Source organism: Castor canadensis, chromosome 10 (assembly GCF_047511655.1).
Source record: "Castor canadensis chromosome 10, mCasCan1.hap1v2, whole genome shotgun sequence".
Taxonomy (NCBI): Eukaryota; Metazoa; Chordata; class Mammalia; order Rodentia; family Castoridae; genus Castor; species Castor canadensis.
The window spans coordinates 47,990,111-48,013,585 of record NC_133395.1 but is presented as its reverse complement, the minus strand read 5'-3'; the positions used below and the strand labels follow the sequence as shown (position 1 = coordinate 48,013,585).

Genomic DNA, 23,475 nt, shown 5'->3' with positions numbered 1-23,475 from the left:
CTCGATGGACTAGAGGACTACAACCGTACCTCCCTCTCTGTAGCCTCAGGTCATACTGTCTCCCCATCTGCAGCCCAAGATTTGCTCCTGGCCCAGTACCACATTCAAGCTTCTCTTAGCCAGTTCCTTGTCACTTTTTGTCTCTTAAACTCCAAAGACTTTGTGATCAGCCTACATCAAAAAAACTCTCTTCTCTATTTTCAGCCCCTCATTTTCCCATCATTGAAAGGATAAGACCTTTCATTTTACTTCTTTATTTTATAGGTTCTCTCTCTCATATGCCTCTTGCTTACTACTAAACCTAACAGCACTTGGAATATTTCTTGCATGGACAGATTAACAAATTCTGTCCTATACGTTAATGGCACATTATTCAACCACATACTTGAGACTTAATTAGGTAAGAGCTTGTGGTATCACCAATTCTTTAATGTAAGTTTGGATGTTTCTCTCTAAATGGAATCTCAGCAATTTGAGGACAGGAAGAAGTACCTGCACACCTCATCTGTTTCTTCCAAAAGGACAATGCATAAAGATACTCTGAATACTTGACCTTGTATCTTTTTTTTTTTTTTAGCTATACTGGGGTCTGAACTCAGGGCCTATACCTTGAGTCACTCTATCAGCCCTTTTTTGTGAGGGGTGTTTTTGAGATAGAGTTTCACTAACTATTTTCTCAGGCTGGCTTCAAACAGCAATCCTCTTGATCTCTGCCTTCTAAGTTCCTAGGATTACAGGTATGAGCCACAAGTGCCCAGCTGTTTATCCCCTATCTTATAAAATAAGCAGAACAGGTTCGTGCATTACACTTTATTCCATATATTTAATTTCCTTATTCTCTTTTACTATTCAAATCCACTTAACATGCGCTCTGATCTTCTCTGAATTCTACATTAACATACTTTGTTTCTCTTCTCAGAAACTCATAGCATAGCAAGGAGAGCAGACATAGGTACAGACTCAAGAGTAAAAGGGCTAGCCCAGCACCAGTGGCTCAGGCTTGTAATTCTAGCTACTCAGGAGGCAGAGCTCAGGAGGATCATAGTTTGAAGCCAGTCCAGACAAATAGTCTGTGAGACCTTATCTCGAAGAAAAAAACAAAGCAAAACAAAACAAAAAAAACATCAAAAAAGGGCTGGTAGAGTGGCCCAAGGTGTAGACCCTGAGTTTAAACCCAAGAACCACAAGAAAAAAAAAGAGTAAACAGGCTCAAAACCAGTGCACAGGAAATGCTTTTATTTGGGGGGGAAATGTGGAAGGTTGTGTTGGGCATCAAGCCCAGGACCCTTGGGCTTGAGGGGCAAAGACTCTACCAGTGAGCTAAATCCCCATCCTAAAGAAAATGAATTTCTAATCACTAAATCTGTATTGTCCAATGGGGTAGCCACAAGCCACATGTGCTTATATCAATTTCAAATTGAATCCTCACTCACACTAGACATATTTCAATTGCTTATAATCATATGTGTTAAGTGGCTATTCCACTGAACAGCACAGCCACAAACCACTTCCATTCTTACAGAAAGTTCTGTGAGACTTCAGTTCAAATAAGTCTTATTTCTCTTGAGCACTGCAGAGGTACCACAGTGACCTCAGTGGTTCTAAACCTAACTTGGGTATTTTCTTTTATGAATCTTACCATATGATAAAAGTTATAATAAGTTACAGCTGTATGTTTTAGACACATATTGTTGATGTAACAAATGAATTAGAAATCCATGGCCAATACAGATGATAAACTTAAATTTTACTCATACAAGGTTTTCTGAATCTTAAATATTAAAACTTCCTCCTATTGCAAATGCTATGCTTCCCTTTACATATTAAAGCTTTTCTTCATTCACAGGCAAACATCATTTCTTAAATCCTTAACATAAGGATTAAGTAAAAGTTTTAACTAGCAATTTTTTGATGGTGAAAGTGATAGTAACATTTATTAAGAAAAGACTGAAAGTAGAACATCTCAGAAAGGGAGGTCAAGAAGGACCTTACTAGCAATAGTCTAAGACAGTAACAAGGCCCAAAAATTAGTCTGAGGGACAAACTACATTGATTCTTTGTAAGTAAAATACTAAAGGCTACAGTGCCAGATGTTCAATCATTTCTCTCAGTGCACTGAAGTATTTATTTACCTTTGAGCACAAATCAAAGAAGCAAAATATCCAGTAAATAGCTTCATATTATGGCCTTGAACATAGAAGGTTCACAATCCCAGAAAATATAATTTTAACTGAAAAGGGGACTTTCTTATGCTTTACTTTTACCTCCCTGGGAAATGATAAGAGCTTAATGATATTTTTCCTAATATTACTGTTATATTGTGGCATAACACTAATTTTTGTTGCTGCTGTCTTTTAAACAAATCTTTACAAATAATTAGGTTTCAGTTACATTTTCTGTTTTGCTTGAGTATCTATAAAATAAACCCAAAATACTCACTTTTTAGAATACAGTCATTTCATATAACTCAAGTCACATGAGCCACATTTCAAATGTTCAACAAACACGTGTGATTAGGGTTGCTGTACTGAACAGTGCAGACAACCATTTCTATCATTACAGAAACTTACATAACTACTCTAGCTTAAAAAACAAAGGTTTTGAACCCTATGTTACATTGTGACTGGTTTTACATGTTAAAAGGATTTTTTTTTTCCAAAGAGATCTATCTTGGTCATCTAAACAGCATATATTTGATTTTAAGTAGACTAGGATGGAGATACACATACATGTGTATGTCATTTTTTACAATACATTGGAAACACTTTACAATTCTGGGCCATTTCAGGACAAGTATATATTGTGCTGAATACTTAGTCGATATCTATATAATACATATTTGTATGTTGAAAACAATTACTAAAATTTCAATGTGTTCTACTTTTATTTTCAACCTTGTATTCAAAGTCAAAGCTTTTAAGATATAGGGAAGCTAACTTAGAAACCAAATATTTATAACATATTTTACCACATTTAGAAGCCAAAACAAAGCTATTGTATGAGTGACAATGTACAAAAGCAGAAACTTCCAACCAATGGGGAACATTAAGGCCTTCACAGTTTTTCAAAGAAATGACACCAGGTTTGGAAGGACTGTGAAGACACTGGAAAACAGTGCTTGTTCTTTAAGAAAATCAAGGTAGTATTTCTTTGACAGCCCTAACATCTATTCTCTCCCAGGGCATTTTTCATTAATACTTGATTCATTTAAAGCACTTTGAGAAAGGAGAGCAAAATGGCCTAAATTAGAGGGCATTTTCAACAAATATTCCTATAATTAATAAGTATTATAAAAATTATAAAGCCTGAATGATAATTAAGACATAATACAGGCATATCCTAAAATACATTGCAGTGTCTAAATAAAGAAGCAATTAACATTGTACATTTTTTTCATTTATTGAAAGCAATCTTGGGGGAAAAAAAGTTTTTTGTTTTTGTTTTTTTAAGTAGGGCCTGTGCCAGTGGCTCACACCTGTAATCCTACCTACTTGTGAGGTTGAGAGAGGGAAGATTGTTGTATGTGGCCAGCCCAGACAAATAGTTCTTGAGACCCAGCCCCCAAAACAACAAGAGCAAAATGGACTGGAAACATGGCTCAACTGGCTTTGCAAGCTCAAGACCCTGAATTCAAACCTGGTCCCACAAAAAAAGGAAGTAAAAGTAGGCATATCTGAGAAAAACCTTTCCAGAAAATACATCCTTCTAATAATTTTAATCTGATGAAGGGGTACTTCTGTGACTTCTAAGATGTACCCTACTACCAATTCCCTCATCCTGACTGGTGAAGAAGCAGATCTATAGCATTTCCTGACAGACACACTCCTCTCTCCTTTTCTGTTCCTTTATGCCTGTTGTAAAGCCCACTCACCCCTTTGCCTCTCCCTGATGAGACAGCACTGCCTGCTAAAGGCAACCTCTCCTAGATCACTCTTTTTTTCTCAGGACTCTCTTGATATGCAGGCCCAATCATCCTTGGGGATTTTTAAAACTGTTCTTTAAACTTCCAGAGTTTATTTCCATTATGTAGTCTCAGATATAAGACTGAAAATGCAATAATCATGCTTTAAATAGAAAGTGGACATAGAGAACAGCTAAGGTTCTAGGCAGTACTGTCTAACAGATCGCTTATGATGACAGATGACCTGTGTGTGCTGCCCAACATGGCAGTCACTAACCTCCCCCCCACCCCCACCACTGTGGCTCCTGAACAACTGAGATGATGCTTTGTTTCTACTTGATTTTAATTCATTAGATAGTCAAAAGTGGTTCTCCATGGAAAAACAGAAAAAAGAAAACCAAGTGGTATGCATGAATGCATTATTTACTTTCCTAGTAAGGAAAGGGAAAAAAAAAATACAAGGATGTATATCACCTAGAAAACCTTCAGTCCACCTGGGCATTTCAGAAACTACACTATTATCACCAAAAGTCTGTAGGTATTGTTCATTCCCAGACACTTTTTAACAAGACTTTTTAATGTTTTTACATATCATTTCTTAATTTAAAATTTTTAAATATGGGAGCAAAAATAAACCAGACATACTATTAAAGAGCAACACAGTAAGCTAAAAAGCAAAATAAATATGGACATAATACCAAGAGCACTAAAAAATGGGGGCGAAAACACACAGGAAACTATTAATAGGAGCTTAGCACAGATCAGCAAGCTTGATGATCAGATGGGCAAATGAAGACTTCCACTTTTCTGGTTTTTAACTATGGATGAAATGCTATTATAATTTAAAATTTCTCATTCGACATTTTTCTAGTATGAAGCTAGGTGTCTTCAACCACACTCCCAAAAATCACTAACAAATAATTTTAAGTTCATATACGAAGTGACAGGAAAACAAAATCTCCATTAAAAACAAAAAATTATAGGAAGTACATCAACCATATTCACCTTAACTTCTTTTACCCTCCTTCTCTCATATGTGACCTCCCCTTAGTATGACCTGTTTTTCCTAATATTGCTTGTATTTGTATTGTATCTATATTCTGCATATGAGAGAAAACATGCAGCTTTTGGTTTTCTGAACCTGGCTTTCTTCACTTAAGATGATGTTCTCCAGTTCCATCCATTTACCTCCAAACAACAAAATCTCATTCTTCTTTATGACTGAATAAAATACCATTGCATATACATAACATTCTCTTAACCATAAGATGGGGACTAAGGTATCAAAGAGAAACCTAGATGGGATGAACCAATTTGGATTATAATATATACATGGAACAGTCACAATGAAATACCTTAAACAAAAAAAAATTTTTTTTAACAAAATGGGAGAACAGGAAGGCAAAATAGGTCCTGTATGAGGGATTGGTACCTGTAGGAGAGGGGTGGATCAACAGGGATTACAATGCTGATGAAATCGTCTCAGAAGAGTATGTGGAATATAATTTCACTTATGTGAAATTTAAAAAGATATGACCAAGTAAAACATAAGAATACACATATAATGAAATTATAATGAAAAGAAATGAAATGATGAATTAAAACTTCAGTTTATTAGTAACCACGGGATGGAGGGGTATAGAATTTTGGGGGAAAATGCATAGAAGTTCCAACTTATAAATAACATTCTATAACTCAGTCTCATTGGTAAGTATGTTGCTGTTAAAACACATAGCCTTTTAAATATGATTATTTTATACAAATAATTTTTTAAATAAGTCAAAGTATTAGTGATGTCTAAAATTTTTCCTCATGAAAGACTTTCTTCAGATCACGTTGATACAAACGAGCACACTAATGAACTCCTTGCCACAAGCTTACAATTTCAAGCTCTTGCACCTGCTTTGTGTTGTCAATTCAAGCAACACAAACTACATTGCGAAGTTGACATTGATTAAATAGAACAATGAAATTCAAAGGCTGTTTACTTATTTTGGTATAAACACATTTTCCTGAGAAACTCACTGAAGTGATTTCACTGTTATAGTTATGAATGCAATCAAACCTAATTTCAAAATGTGCTTAGAATTTTTGTAGCATAAAGACAGTGAGAAAATGTTATTGTGAAATTCAAATTGCAAATTTTAACTGAAATTAAAGGAAAATAATGCCTAAAATTATAAAACACAAAGACTTCATAACACTGGATTTTCTGAGGCATAAATCTTGCCTTAGACAGGTACGAATTGAAAAAATGAAGACACATTCTATAACTAATTTGGTATATGCATAAATGGGTATGAACTACAAATGCTTGAAATCAATCATAATGATGTTAGTGTCTACCTTTTTGTTTTTAGCCAAATGAATTGAATCTCTCGGACATAATTATTGGCTATGTCAAGATTCACTAAAAGTTATATTTTAAGAAGTTGGTCTTTTTCCTAGTGTTCAAAACTGTCACTAAGAATATTGGATAGTCAGTACCTCATCAAAGAGAAGAACCTTGTAGTCTTCACATCAAATCTTCATAAAACAAGGCAAATAATCTGGTATTTAACACATTCGTTTTCATATAATTCACTATATGGATAGCAAAAGGTTGACAAGGCTCATAATTATTAGACAGTTTCAGAAGTTGATGACAGCTGTAAAAATATTACATAACCAGAGGCAGGTAAAGGGGGCTAATTTGACAGGGAGGGAGTCTGCTTTTTTCCTTTTGATTTAAATGAATTCTACTACTATACCAGCACTGACAAAACATCATTAATCACTTTACTGCTTATTTCTTTTTGATTCTATTCATAGCATTAAAGAATTTTTTAACAATTATAAACTCAATGATATCACAAGTCTAACGATAATCCCAAAAGCTTACAAAAATTAAATTCTTCTAGGAATTTAGTGACATACTGTACAGAAACAGGAAAACATAAAAACTGCCTTTATTGGTAGGCACATTATTAGTAAGACAATTCAGAGATATAGTCATAGGCCTAACTTCAAAGTATTACGTGCCCAGCTAAGGTATTCCTCTAACTGAAAAACTGAAAGAAGAAATATCCTCTAGTAGCTTGTCAATTTTCTCTACACATTTTAAGAGGTATAACTTCAGAAAAATTCTCAAGTGGTTAGATTTTTGATTCTTTTTACTTAAAGGGACTGCTTCATGGAAAAGATGAGAGATTCCTAGTAATATGTTAAAATTAAAAACTGCATTCTTGGAGAAACAGTTCCCAAAGTTTTTTAGCTTTTGTTTTCATAAGATTTTCTTTCCTTTATTGTTGTGCTGGGTGGGGGTACATTGTGGCATTTACAAAGGTTCTTACAATGTATCAACAATATCATACTTGAATTCACCCCCTTCACCATGCTCCCTGTTATGTCCCCTTCCCCTGGTTCCTGGAATAGTTTCAACAGGTGTCATTTTTGCATTTACATGCATGTGTACACATTTTTTGCACCATACTCACCCTCCTACCTTCTTTCCCCACCAACTCCCCCCACCCCACAGGCAGGGGCAGAATCTTTTTCTCTAATTTTGCAGAAGAGAAAAGATAAAAAGAAATACATGAAATTTTTGCTTATTTGAGATAAAGAAAAGGGCACACAGCATACTTTCCCATTATTTTTAGGTAAAAATCACAATAATCCTATCCATTGTAATATGCCTGTGTTCATACATAAAATCCTTCAATTTTGCTATCACAGTCTTCTACTCACAAAGACAGAGGGAAAAAAGTAGTGGAAAGTGGGAGAGAAGTTTACTTCTAATTATATTGAAAAAGTAGGAATATCTCCAGTGGTGACAGATAAACAGAAAGATATCAGTGAGCTGTCTTCCCAAGGGATGCCAAAATACCCTTTTCCTCCACTGAACCTCCATAGAAATGAATTCAAAACCCATTTGAAAATGAATACATTTTAAAGTATGGATTAAGCTGGAAATAAAAGCTCTTCACTTATGAATATACCTGTCAAATACTCTAATTCAATCTATTTCTAACAGTAGCTAAGGTAAGACTGAAGAAGGCTAAAATTAAAGTGCCATTGTTCCAGTCAACTAAACTTCTTACGCATTTCCTATATGATAAACACTGTGCTGCATCAATAAGATATATAATGGCTCCAGTCTCAAGCTGTCATTAGTTTATAATCTAAGAAACCAAATTAGACATGGCAAAATGTGGAATAATAAGTTTGAAATACATTGAAGATTTTTTTTGTGTATTCTTCATACTCCGCTAATTCTTATGTCCCAACAAGTAAGGTCTTTTTGTTTTAAATACTTTTATAGTCAAGACTTTTTTATATTATATCCAAACTTCAGAAATGTCCAAAAAAGCACTTTTCAGAGAAAATATCAAAGAAATTATTTCCTGTATCACTGGCTTCTAATTACAGTATGTCATTCCAACTTTTTTTAATATAAGGGATGTGGGGTATGTCTTAAGTGGTAGAGTTCCCGCCCAGCAAGTCAAGGCCCTGAGTTCAATCCTCAGAACTGCCGAAAATAAATGAACATAACTATGTATGTACATATATTCTTATGCAGAAATATTCATTCCTTATACAGTAAAAACCAAAACCCTTCTTCCTCAGATCCATGGCACTCAGAAATGTTCTGCCTGTGACAGCTCAGTCACTCTGACAAGGTCGGCTTTGATTTTTTTTCAAGAACACTCGAGGGTGGTGGGGGAGGTGGCACAAACAATGTATACACATACAAGTAAATGTAAAAATGATTTTAAAAAAACCCTCAAAATTTTAATTATTGACATTGAGTTAGGTTGGTTTTAGTCACCAACTTAATTCAGAATTAGCATGTACCTCTACATAGAGTGAAACCAGAATTAACACACGATATACTTCAAGTACATGGATCTGATAGGCCTGTGTCTTATAGTCCTATTACCTGATGATTTTAAATATGATCAGTTTATCAAAGTAACACCAACTTTCAGATCTTGTGCCTAATTATTTCTCAAAGGCTCACCAAAAGAGAGCCCCACTCCAAAACTGTAAAACTAATTTATAAAATCAACACAACCAGTTTCATTTGGATTTTAGATAGTTTTTTGGTATGTTTAAATTTCAAATTCTATTATGTATCCTACATTTTTCACTTGCTAAATACAGCAACACTAACCTACGTGTCTTAAAAATGACACATTTCCAACAAAGGAAAAAATAGTGGTATTTCTTGCTATGTCAAGCAAGAATTGCATATATGCAATCAATAAAATCACACTACATTAATACTTTTTTCTTTTCACAGTTCCAAAGCATTGAACGCTGGGCCTCAGCTTGCTAATCAAGCACTCTGCCACTTGAGTCAATTTTGGATTTAGTCATTTTTTCAGATAGGGTCTTGCTTTTGCCTGGTCCAGCCTCAGACTGTGTTCTTCCAACTTACACCTCACAAGTAGCTAGGATGATAGGTATGAGTTACCACACTTGGCTTGTTTGTTGAGATGGGCTTAGGTTAACTTTTTGCCAGGATGGCCTCTTGATCTCCACCTCCTCGTTAACTTGAATTACAGTTGTAAGCCACTATACCTGAACCTAAATTGAAAGTTTCTGATTATGACTATTTTTTTTAAAGTTTCCAGGCATGGTGGTATATTTCTGTAATCTTAACCATGAGAGGGGTATAGATAGGAGGACTGCAATCTGAGGTCAAAAACAGGCAAAAAGCATGAGACCCTATCTGAAAAATTATTAAAACAACAAAAAAAAAAATGGAGCTGTGGCTCAAGTGGCAAAGACCTGCCTAGCAAACAAGAGACCCTGAGTTCAAACCTTAATACCATCAAAAAAATGTTTTTAAAAGCCTCTTAAGTTTTTAAGTCAGAGTTATGTACAACTCAGTAATAAATTCAAAAAGTACCACTGAGACTATATCTTTGCGCATACAAATATTATATGCTCTGTATTTACCCTGAGAAATTATTGAAGTATAACAGCTGTTTATTTGAGGGCACCAGAAAGAAAGTATTAACAAAAATGGCAGATTATTGACATCTATTTATCTTGTAATATGCCCTGAGGGTGTTCCCATACATGAATTACCTCACAGGATTACTGGTCAGAGATACTCTGAGTGACTCCAGGTACGTGACAAGTCGCTCATCTGCAGACCCCATTTTCAGTTCATGGATGAATTCCTGAGGGGAGATCTGTCGGCTACTTCTAAGACTTCCCTATAAAATAAGTTTGAAAAAATTTTTTTTAATTCATGTTACATGAAGATTACCCAAAAGAAAAGAAATTAATCCAACCTTTCCTAGCAATAGCTGTATATAACTACTATGATCACTCTTATTTAGTGGGAATTATTTCCTTATTTCTGCTTATGAATATATAAAATTATAACCCATGGCATTCTCAAATATAGTAACATAACATCAAAAGATTTGCAAATTAAAACTGCTTTTACAAATACAAAATGTTTCCTATGATACATACTAAATAACTGTCCTTGATATCTCAAAATATAGTAATACATTTTAAGCACATTCAAAATAAATATCAAAATTCATACAAGAAATACCCTATTAATATTAGCAGTCTATTGACACAGAAAAAGTTATTAGTCATTAATTTATTAAAGTACAATTGAAAGTCTAGTTCTAGGAAGTGTAGACACAGGTTTATCAAAACCTAAATCTGGAAGGAGAAACCCAGCAAGGAGATGATCATTTTCAGAGCAGCCTAATTCATATAACACAGGACCTAGAAACCCACAGGATGAACACCTAACTTGCAGAACAGATCTGGGAAGCTTGAGTAACAGAGGAACACTAAATGGGAAACTAGGGAATCAAGGAATTAGCAAGGATACCTTCAGACCAAAACATAAAACACATGCACACAACAAAACAAAGACACATGCAACTCAAGGTAAATGCTAGATCATGGAAGAGCGCTAACCCAGCAACCAAGGGGAGAGAAGGAGGAAGAGGGGGAGAACAGTTGTGATACAAGGGCTGAAAGCTTTATAAGCTAGCAAAAGAACTGGGATAGTTACCCTGTGAGCAAAAGCAGAGAGACATAGTGAATTCAAATACATTTGATATATTGTAAGAACTTTTGTAAATGCCACAATGTACTTCCACCCAGCACAACAATAAAAAAGAAAAAGAAAAAAAACAGAGACCAGCTAAGAAGTGTGTGTGTGTGTGTGTGTGTGTGTGTGTATGTCTGTGTATGTGTGTATGAGAGAGTGAAACGACGAGGATATCAAAGTAACAAAGAAAAATCTTAAATTATAGACACCAAAGACAAGGAAAGGAATTAACGTGTTCAAAGCAAATTACGAGATTGTAAGAAAACAGGTTTTTTTCTCATTTACTTTGTTTTATTAATGCCCTATAAGGTTACCTAAGAAAACATAACCAAATAGTGCAAAAGATGATTTTATTCACATTGATATCAAAGTGGTAATTTAAGGACAAATACAATAGAAAAATATCAAAAGAATTAAAAATAACAAAGAAAATAAAACTGGAAGGTGAACTGTAGGAGCAGTGAAAATGAACATGTGATTTTTACTACAATCACTGATATCATTATAAAGAATATATTCAACTCACACTAACAATACTCACAAATCTGTCTTTTCTTTTTTTTTTACTTTAAATTACCAAGGATTGTTTCCTCAATACAGAAAAGTTGGAAAACAAAAAAGCAACAGCAAAAAGGTGCCTCAAAATATCTATTATTATTATGGTTTTCTGTATTTAAAGCATTTCTCATGCATGGAGAGGTACAGAATATCTACAGGTGTTTGTACTTCATATATATTTTGCCTGTGCTTTAATGGGTTTCATTATGCTATCTTCTCGCACATATAATGTACTTTGATCACATTCACCCCATAATCCTCTCTTCCCCCTCCTGGACTGAGCTATGAGCATGTGACTGCACTCAGATACACATGCCCAGCATTGCTGCCCTGCACACTCACCAGAGACCCAAATCAGCAGAGTACCTGATCTTAGATTTGAGCTTCCAAACTGTGAGCTAAATAAAGCATTTCTCTCAGGGGCAGGGATACACATACTTCAGTCAAGTATGGGATACACACCTGTAATCCCAGCACTCAGGAGGCAAAGACAGTAGGATTTTGAGTTTAAGGTCAGCCTGAGCTAAATAGCAAGTTCTAGGCCACCCTGGGCTACATAGCGAGCACAGTGAGGTCCTCTTTCCAAAAAGGAAAAGCAGCACATCAACAGAAGCCCACATACACTGTACTTACAAAAGCATTATATGACACAGATCCTTCTATAGACTTCTTTTGTCATTGAATATAGTCCAACATCAACTAATAAGTCTCAAACAACATGATTTATTCCTGACTGCAGGATATTGCCACAACATGTCTTTGCTAATTAGTCTCTCACTCTTTGATATGAGGGTTCCTTATAATTTCTTGATATCATAAATTCTTTAACTTTCTAGTTTATGCTTTCAGGCCAATATTTGTACCCAAAAACATCAGTGGGAAGAATACAACAACAGTTGGTAGAATACAACTAAATGTATTTTTTCCTCCAACAATATATGGGAAAGCCTTATGGCGTAAATACTCTAAATATTAGCATATTATACCTAGGGGGAGGAAACAGGTACAGTGGCTAATGACTGTAATTCCAGCTATTTGGGAGTAATTCAAGGCCAGCCCAGGCAAAAAGTTAGCAAGACCCCACCTCAACAAGTAAGTCTGGAGTGGTGGTACAACTGCAGTCTCAGCTATGCAGAAGGCTTAGGTAGGAGGATGGCGATACAAAGCTAGCCCAGGCAAAAATGCAAGATCCTATCTGAAAAAGAACCTAAAAGCGAAAAGGGCTGGAGGTGTACAGTTCAAGTGGTGGAGCACCTAAACTAGCAAGCCTAGCAAGCATGAGGCCCTGAGTTTAAACTACAGTGCCACCAATAAAACTTTTTTAAAGATGCCACTTGTCCCACTATTAGCCCTATCTCACTAATCAATCACTAATAATTCCTTTGTTTCCTCTGATAGCTATTTAAATAAGGTTTCTTCTAATATTTTTAATTCATAAATTTTCAATATTACCTTTGACTTCAATTTTGAAAGATAAGAATTTATCTTACAACACTGGAATTTCTTCTTTATCTCCAAAATGTAGTTATGGGTAAACTCAATTGAACAATAAGATGCCATTCTGTATAATGAAACTCACTGAATCCATGTAAGTATGAATTCAGGCACCCAAAGATTCCAATAATGCTTTAGTTTACTTTAATGACACACAATAGATGTTATACGTTCCTACTCATAGTCTTCCAGTTACTATAATTTCCATGTTGATCAAAATGAATGTTCTACTCTTAAAACTGGGAAAAAGAAAAGTATGTTTGATCTTACCATTCCTATTCAGCATTATACTGGAAGTCCTAGCCAGTGTAATATGGTAATAACAACAGCAACATGAAGATTAGAAAGAAGTGAAACTATATTTGCAGATGACATGATTACCTACATGATTTTACCAAGGTCACAAAATGAAAGCACAGCATATAAAAATAATTACCATGCATTTATAACATTTTTAACAACATCATAAAAACAAAGTTAGGAAAACAAATTTTTTTTGGTGGGACTAGGGTTGCAAAGCAGGTGCTATACCACTTTGAGCCCCACCTTCAGTCCATTTTGCTTTGGTTTTTTTTGTTTTGGAGATGGAGTCACATAAACTATCTGCCAGAGCTGACCCGGACCATGATCCTCCTGATCTCAGTCTCCGAGTACTAGGACTACAGGCATAAGCCAACAGCACCTGGCTAGTTAAAAAAGAAAAACTTTATCAAAAGAAAGGGAAGACCTGAAAACTACAAAACACTGACGAGCAATTGAGGGCAACCTAAATATGGGTATAATACCATGTTTATGGCTCCCAATACTCAATTTTATCAGGAAATCCTCAGAGTATATTTTCCAAAAACATAATGTGTACTTTGAATAAAACTGCCATCAAAATCTCAGTGAGTTTTTTTGCCAAAACTGAGAAGTAGGTTCACTTTCTTCTTTACTTTCATGAGTAAGTGAAATAGTGAATACATCATCTATGTGAGTGAAGTCAGTGAAGACGGTGGCAGTGGTAGTTAACAGGAGAAAGGCAATGAGCTTGGCAGCCAAATCTAGTAACAATGAAGAGTATTAGCACATGTCAGCATGTCTATATGATGTCTTCTTCTCCACCACCATGCACTTTATTAGGGCAGTATCCCCATCTACCTAATTTATCAGTCTATCACCAATCCAGAATTCAATGAATGAATGAGGCTACAATAACAATGGAAGATATACACAGAGGGAAGATTAAAATAGAGACAGGAAAGTAAGTCACATCTAAAACTATATATATATTCTGGAACAAATCCTTACTTAGAAAGGAATATTTCATATTTCCCAGCTAACTGTGAGATTAATTTTTGCACAATTTCCTTTATATATGACTATCTACATGTAAAAATAAAAGACAGGAAATTGAGAGGAGAAAATATGTTATAAGAATCAAAATACTTCTTTTCAGCACAGGTCTCTTTATGGTTCTTTCATTTTACTTAACTTCAAAGGACTGGGAAGGAGAGGGGGCAACGGGAAAGACACTTGATTCTGCAAATCTCCAAATCCATTAGACATATAGATAACAATACTTAGAAAGCTTTATCCCCTGTGGTATCAAAACACATTAGTGAGATAAGGATGTCTGTCTGACACAACAAAAATTAGAAGGATATTTATCCAAGGTAGTTTTTAAATCTTTTTTAATCCCTTATAAATTTTATTCTAAAACATCAAATGCAGAATAGAAAAAAAGTACATAGATTATGTTTGTCATATTCCCTATTAAATGTATGCAGGAGTATAAAAAGTAATATATCTTTACACATTCTTACAACTCTATGTCTATTTTTCTAAACCTAAACATTCTTTCTTTTGCTATATAACTACTAAAGGTGACAGAAACCATTTCCTTTGACCTGTTTTGACCAGATTTTTTTTTTATTCCTGCCTGCTTGCCTTTCATGTCAGTTAGATAGAAGACTTTTCAGTATATACTGATACTAAAAGAACTCACTATTCTACCCCATTTGGAATACTACAAAATCAAAATACACTATATATCCAATTACCAGTGGAAAGTATTGAACAACCAAATGCCTTTCATTTTTTGAATAGTTGGATGATTTCAAGAAATCCTTCAGGAATCTACCATTTAATGATGACCTGATTTTAAAAATAATAAAAATATAAAACTAAGTCTAGAGTGTCTGCACACTCTGTACAGTGGCAACAACCTTTGTTCACTCAACAGTGTTCCATAGTAGTTGTCTCAAGCAAAAATTTGCCTAGATTGTGTGAGACATCATAAGACACACCTCCTAAATGCTACTCCAGTTGCTATACACTGTTATCCAACTCACTAAATCATACCTATTCCTCCAGGAAGATAAACTATACCAAAATTTACCACACAACATCCTAGATTGCAGTTATCTTTCAATCACAAATATACAAAGAAAACCACTGAATTTTTTACATGAAGACTCAAAATTTGTTCTACAGATATTAAAAAATTAAATTTGGGGGACCAGTAAGAATAGGTTGAAACCTTAATTGCTATGTGAAGTTAGTTATTAGTCTAGATTCTTTTCTATGACATTTACTACATAATTTTAAGCAGGTAAATTGCAAACAAACAAAAAAATCCTGCAACATTTAACGTTTTATGACGAATGGCAAAACCCTTTCTACATAAAGACCAGCTTCTCTCAGTGATGAGTGTGTGCACACTCTTGTATACCTTACATAGGTTTATGTATCTGTCTCTGTGTCTTTTAAGTCAGTAACCATAAGGTAACTGCCTCAGTTTCTCCTTATTATGACAATTTCTTAATCCTGTACCAATTCAGGTGATGAGACTTATGAATAGATGGTTTAAAAATGCCAAAAAAATATTTAAAGAAGTAGTATGCATTGGTGATGATATTTTAGGAAAACAGCAGAGTCAGCAAAGTACAAAACAAGGGTCAGCAATTGCTGGCAAAAAGGACAGGATAATCATAATCTAAATTACTATCATGTATGTTATTATTTAAATGCATCGCAACAATTTCCTTGGATTTTTCAAAGGATTTCAATCATCACTAATGTCACTGATCAACAGAAACACTAAGTTGTTGCTACACCATGAATTACTCATTTTCAGGACATTTACAAACCAAACTAATCTCTACTGCCAATAAAATCTGTTATTCACCAGTGCTTTTATATAGACTCACAGCAGAAATGTGAAAGCTGAAAAAGTAATGAAGAAAGGTACATCCAACAACAAATGAAAATTTAACAAGGAATTCTCTTAAAGAGTTACTTACGTTTATCAATAAACATTTAATGAACACTGTTAAGCACTCCAAACCTTACCTATAATTTTCTAAACTAGTTTTAGTGTATAGTAAAAATAGTGTTAAGAGTGTACACTTGTCAACTACATTCCAAAAGGAAATATGATAACACTATAGAAAATATGTTCTTTTAACTTCTAAAATGTCTCTACAAAGAAAAATTTTAAAACTTAATCCAATACTAATTTTAGACAATTATAACTTGCCTTGAAATAATAAAAGAAATTTAACACACTGCATTCTCCAGTTATCTATCCATACTGGGCCACTCACATTAGAAAAGCTTTCCTACAGTGGCTCATTGTCTTACACATATACAAATAAGAAAAAAAGGATGGAAGAAATTCTAACATGAAATTAATCCAAACAAAAGAAACCTAACTGTATTTTAAATGAATAGTGATGTCAGAGAAATAAACTAGAATATGAAAATATATATGGAAGGCTAGAATGAACTGTCAGCGCTGGACTCAAGTTATCAACATGAATTTGTGGTTTTTAAATTTTTATGTGTGCACAGAGAGGTGAATATGAGGGGGTAGAGATACATATAGAAGAAATGGATATATAGATATATGTATATATATCATGTGTTTTCCATGTATGGATACACATCCATCCCTATCCTCAGGTTATGCATCTATAGATTCAAACAACAGCCTGAAGAATACAGTTGAAAAAACTGGGTATACTAAACGTGTACAGACTTGTTTCTTGTCATTATTCCCTAAACAATAAAGTATTACAAGTATTTACATTCTATTAGGTATTACAAATATTGCAGAGATAATTTAACATAAACTTGTAAATTTTCTAATGATTATGCCTGTTGTTCAAAAACAAATGCCACTGGGGACATAGCTCAAGCAGTAGAGCACCTGCCAGCAAGCATGAGGCCCTGAGTTTCAATCCCAGTATCATCCAAAAAAAGAAAATGTAAATGTGATTATCTCTAAAAAGAAAAAATAAAGTATCAGGAGGATACACACAGGTTATATATAAATACTGTATCATTTTACATAGAGAATTGATCATCTTCAGATTTTGATACTAAAAAGACTCCTGGAATCAATTCACCCACAAAAACCAAAGACAATTATACATACATTTTATATGTCCACATGTACACAAATGCATACACATGTATATCTATGTGTATCTTTCTATAGAAATGTGTTTCCTCACTGTCTGAAAGGGCCTAGAAGACATACCATTAGAAGAGGTAGTCCCCAGACCATAATTTTTAAATATCCTTCTCTACTGGAAGGAATTGTGGCTCCTTGAAGAAATGACTAATTCCAGGACTAAGGTTTGGATAACACAGGATAATCCTGGAAGATCATATGCAAGACAGTGAGGAAGTATGTAAGGACAGTAGGAACAAAGGACTGGCACTAGCTTCATAGATTTCTATGAAGAGACAGAGTGACTGCTTAAAGGGTACAGAGTTTCTTTTGGAATTGGTAAAAATGTTGTAGAACTAGATGGTGGTGATGGCTGCATAACAATGTGAAGGTACTGCCACTGGAGAGTGCACTTTAAAATGAGTTTATGTTGCATAGTGTGTACAGTGTTAGAAAGAAGGAGAGGAACAGTGTTAGAGGGCAGTGCCCTGCTTCCCCGCTGACTAGTGATTACACCGTGTGTTTACAGAGCTTATCAAGTGGTATGCTTAAGATTTGTGGATTTTACTATATGAACATAACCTGAAAGTAATGAAAGAGAAATCTCAAATTTACTCTTAACTTTATGCTGTATGTTATTCCTAAGGTTAGGTATATTCAAATCAAACTCAGCCTAAATCTTTAATTCACACCATTTAAGACATTTTTCAGAGAATATCTTTATGTATTTCCTGGCTGAACAATAAAATTAAACGAAAAGGTTGTTAAGTCAGATAAAGCCACTTGCTTTCATTTGGCATCTTCAGTATACCTTTAGTGCTAGAAAATATCTAGTTTCACCTAAGCAATGAATTGCAATTTCAAGACTGAAAACCAGCCCTGCAAATCTGGGGTAGGGGAGATAATCAAATAAACATGGATGTTTGAATTTGCCATCCTCTATTGATGGTTCAATGAAGGATAAAATCCATTGGGCACATACGAACAAACAGGAAAAAATGTGCTGCTTCTCTTAAGTCATTGGTTCATTATCTTCTTCATTGTGTTAATTATGTGTATGTAAAAAGAAAAAACACAACAAAACTTCATTGGGCATTTAACAAAAGCCGGTAGGGTGGTAAGAAAAACACCACCTGTTCCAATCTTTAAAATTAGACTATTTGTTTTTCAATCCTTCCAGGTAATTGTGCAATTATTTGCCTCCACAATTCTAAGTTATACTTTCAAGTGTCACTGTGAAAATATACAGCTGAAGTCTGTCTTCCCTCTTTTATTTTGTTTTTCTTGATTCGGGGGTGGAGGGACTCCACCATTCCTTTTCATGCTATCCTATGAATCTGTTTATGTTTGTAAACAGCTAAAAAATACAAAGCCGTGCAAAATCTAACAAGCTAAAGATTACTGTTCATATATAAAGCTAACAGCTAAATATGGGATAAAAAAATAAACAGGAGAAAGAAATGACATCCTTGAGTCACATTCCATTTGGACTGAAGAAAGGGAAGGAAGGAAAGAAGGGAGGGAGGGGAAAGGGAAGGGACATCTGCACAGTTTATAGGATGGGATGGAGAGAAATTCAAACTAATGAACTGATCAAAATGAGAAAAAGCTACAGTCCAACCAAAATTAGTTTCTTGCTCATTTATTAATACTTCCTCCTAATAACTAAGTTAACAAATTATGGAAAAGCCAAATTGTCTCAAATATCTATTTACTGGAATCAACTGGGTTATTATATCTTAAACAGATACTATACAGCTAGCTCTTAAATAAACAAGTAGTCACAGACCTAAATTTACTGAACTACTATGTTCCTACTAAGAACATTCACAAACATGAAAATTAAAAATTTTGGTAGAAGTGGGTGGCTACTAATTTAGTCTCTATGAACAGAAGGGAGGATGTCCTGATCATTGTCATTTTACATAGGGGACTCAAGATGGAATGCTATGATAAAATACATAAAGGCTTTTCAGCAGAGAAAGTTCAAGAACCACATATTAAGTGATGAGGACTAGAACATTGAAAATCATCCACAAACAACAGTTGAGGTGGGATTGCTGATACATATTAGGACCTACATAGCCACCTTACAAATGTTACAGGAAATGGGAAGAATGAAGACACAAAATACATGAAAACCAGAATATGAAAGGAACCCATCCCAACTAAGAAAGTGCATTTTAACCCACTGTAATAGACAGTTGTCCCTTGCTGTAACAAACACTTGACATAAATCAATTTAAAAAGAGGAAAGTTTATTTTGGCTCAAAGTTTCAGATGTTTAGTCTATGTCACTTGGCCCAATTACCTTTGTGATCTGTGGCAAGGCAAAACACAATGGTGTGAGTGGAGGAAGAAACTGCTGCTCATGGTGTCCAGAAAATGAAAGAGAGGGAAAGAGGAAAGCCAGGGATCTCAATACCCTTTTTCAAGGCACACCTCCAAGACCCAAATTCCTTCCACTAGGCTCTACCTCCTAAAGGTTCCACCACCTCCCAATAGCTTCACAGATTAAGTAAGGGACAAGTCTTCTACATATGGGCCTGGGCGGAACATCCAGGGTTCAAACTATACAACCCACAGATAACAGGAATTCAGTACAGAAATGGAAATAGAGTAGACAGATACTCACGCAACTGTGAGGAAGACAAGAGGCCAAGTGCAGGTAGACTGGAGAAAGAACACATCATTTCAGTTCTAGTATGGCCTTAAAAAAGAGAGAGAGAGAGAAACAACTGACAAGAATTACTATAGTTGGTGGCCAAAGTATGTTCACCCAATGCAAAGAAACTGAATGTGTTCTTTCTCCAGGGACTTTTAAAAGAGAAAACATAGGGAGAATTGTTTCTCTAGTTAACAGGCAGACATAAAGGATATTCTTTCAAACCATCCCCTCTTCTCAAAAACATTCACTTCTGTCACTTCTGTACTGTTTTTTAAAAATGAAAACTTCTAACTGTATCCTCATTTCCCACTGTTCATCATAGCTTCACACCAGACAAAATGAAACCTTCCCTGTCCAAGTATATACACATGACTTTCCCACATGGACACAGCTGTACTAGAGTGATTCCTACAGCTTTGTGTATATCCATATACCCACTTCCACATGTTCAGATCCTATCCGTCCCTCACTCTTACTTAATGACACATTCCCAAGGACATCTTTTCTAATCCCTTCAACAGGAAATGATTCTAACCTCCAAATTATCTTTATAATAATCCCAGGAAAGAATACGAGAATCATTTTCTAAAAAAAAATTTCAAAAATCCTACCTTGATGAAACTCATAATAGGGTTGTTGGTTAAAATCACATATTTATACTCATTTATACACTTCAATCTACCTTATTCATGCAGTGTTCTGTATGCTGAAAATAGTGACATGAACAACAGTTATAGAATTGTGGTTATCAAAACACAGTCAGGAAATTTACTGATGTGGAAAGAACTTCTTACAGGGTCATTTTAGTCTCTTCATTGATTCTATATACTATCATAAGTTCCTCTCCTTATACTCACAGATACCAAGCACACCCCCCTCAGGAACCACATGGATAAAAAGAGTACCTATCCTGGTTTAAAAAAAAAAAGGTAAAAATATCAGATTATCATGCTCCATGATACTACAAAGGTCTCTGAATTAAAGTATTAATAAATGACCCAGGCCTTGTATGCACATATGAATAATAAAATAATAAAAAATAAATAAAGTATTAATAGTAAAAAATAACTACTACTATTCTTTTTTTCTCCAACCTGACGTTATCTTACATATTGTCTGCCTGTCTCCCCCCACCCCCAGAACACAAAATGCGTACCTGATCAGATTGCTTCCTCACAGTGTCTTGACTGCCTAGAACCGTGCCTAACACACAGTGCTATTTGTTGAAAGGAAAAACTTAATGAACAAATGATCATGAGAAGAAATATTCCTACTAAATGTAAGAGATACACTGCTATTAAAATGACTCAAACTAAAGATCATGACTTGGAAACCTGCCCTCTGCCTGTCCATTAATGAATCTTTGATCTCCATAAATGATCTTAAAACAATTTTCATAAATTCCTACAGCAGTTTATAAGTAGGCTATCTTCCCAGATCTTGTTATTAACTGCTAAAATAACTACTAACTCGAGAGCAGAGAAAACCCCACCAATCACTGCTTTTAGCAACAAAAAGTGGTACTCCAAAAAAGAATACACAAAGGGTTGTGTGAATTCAGTTGTATGCAGAGGAAGAAAGACAAAATTTTTTTTTCTAATTTGTCAACAGAATATAAAAATGAAAATATTATGACCCTCAACAGGTATTATTTAATCATTGCTTCAAATGATATATTTTAGAATAACATTCTCATGATGACCTACAAAAATGTACACATTCCCTACAAATCATGTATTAAATATTAAAAATTAGCACTATTTCTTTTAATACAGGCTAAGACAATTCAAAGGTAACAAATTTAATATAATTTTATAGTACTATTTTTACTTGCTACCTGTACCATGAGCAATAAGCTATTTATTAAACATAAAAGTAAATAGAACCCCCATATCTACTGATGGAAATGTTTTAATTTATACGCAACTTACTTTTCTAATAAAACAAAAATTACACAATTTTAAATGTAAAAAAAGCAAATATCCTGTGTACTATAATTATGGCAGAATTATATTACCAATTAAAAATAAAACAATTAAATTCTGGAATGTATAATTCATTTTCCAATTAATTTTCAATCACCACATCACAGGTCATGATTCATAATTAAACACAGTGGTATTATACAGTATTACTGCTAGTACATGCTTAGCAAACCATCTCTTGTTAAAAAGAAAAGCAACTGCACTGGTGACTCACACCTGTAATCCTAACTACTATGGAGACTGAGATGGGGAGGATTGCAGTTCAAAGCCAACATGGACAAACAGTTGACAAGACCCCATCTCCAAAGTAACCAGAGCAAAATGAACTAGAGGTGTGGTTCAATTAGCAGAGCACCTGCATTGCAAGCAAAAAGCCCTAAGTTCAAACGCAGTCCCATCAAAAAAAGAAAAAAGAAAAGCAAATTCTTGGTAGTGCTTGCCCATCTATAGAAAATAAATACCCTCAGATGGTCAACTGAAAGTAACTATTTCAATGCTACTTAACAAGAAAGAAACTGGCTCTAGAACATCAATGATAAATAACATTAGCAGACAAATTTGTGTTTGACACATGGTGCAATTATGAGTCACTTTTATTCCTCAATAACATATTGGGCATACGCTACTTCCCAGAGTTGGGAAGGGAGGTGACAAAAACTATACAATCGCTCCCTGCAATATAAAAAACATAACAATTCTTACCCAAATATCAATGGTACAATCCTATATGAATTTTAAACTATGCAAAAATCTAAGATAAACTGATATTTATTTCTAACATTTTCAACTGGACACACTTTATATTCACTTTACATTGCTCAACCATTAATCTTATTTCATCCACCTTTCAATATTATCATGTTAACCAAAATGTATCCTTTTTTAAATGATTTATATATATATTTATATGTTCTAAATTGCATTTTAAAAATTATTTTCTTGTTAAGAATCTGTTTCTTGCACTTAAGTACTATCTGTTAGCACAATATACCTAATATGTATATAAGAGGCATACACATCTCTTTATTCAACCAACAATTATTAAATGCCACATAACCTGAAGTTTTATTTCCTTCACAGTATATTTATTCCCATTTCCCATTTATATCTGAAGGTTACGGTCTATAAAGTTTCTCAGTGTCTTTAGTTTTTGCAAAATTTTAAATGTAGCAATATATAATATTTTAGTAATAATTTTTAGTTAATAATTTGGTTTCAGAAAGAAACCAAACTGGTAGTATCCTTTTCATATGGTTTTCTAAACATTATTGAAATGCTGAAGGTAAGAAGAGGAAGAGGAAGGAAACCAGTTATGAGATGGTGGATTAGAAGCTTGCTCCATAAGAGTTCATGAATTAG

General features: G+C 34.4%; 1 protein-coding gene across 5 annotated transcripts in view; it reads right to left on the bottom strand.

Moving 5' to 3' along the window:
- Diaph3 (diaphanous related formin 3) overlaps positions 1-23,475 on the bottom strand; it is a 492,745-nt gene that overhangs the window by 359,032 nt on the left and 110,238 nt on the right. For all 5 annotated transcript variants that reach the window (XR_012436212.1, XM_074043284.1, XM_074043286.1 and 2 more), the window contains one exon: positions 9,977-10,107. Coding sequence is in view for 4 of the 5 variants with exons in the window: in XM_074043284.1 (XP_073899385.1) it covers positions 9,977-10,107 (131 nt within the window). In the remaining variant the exon portion in view is untranslated. The remainder of the gene's footprint in view (positions 1-9,976; positions 10,108-23,475) is intronic.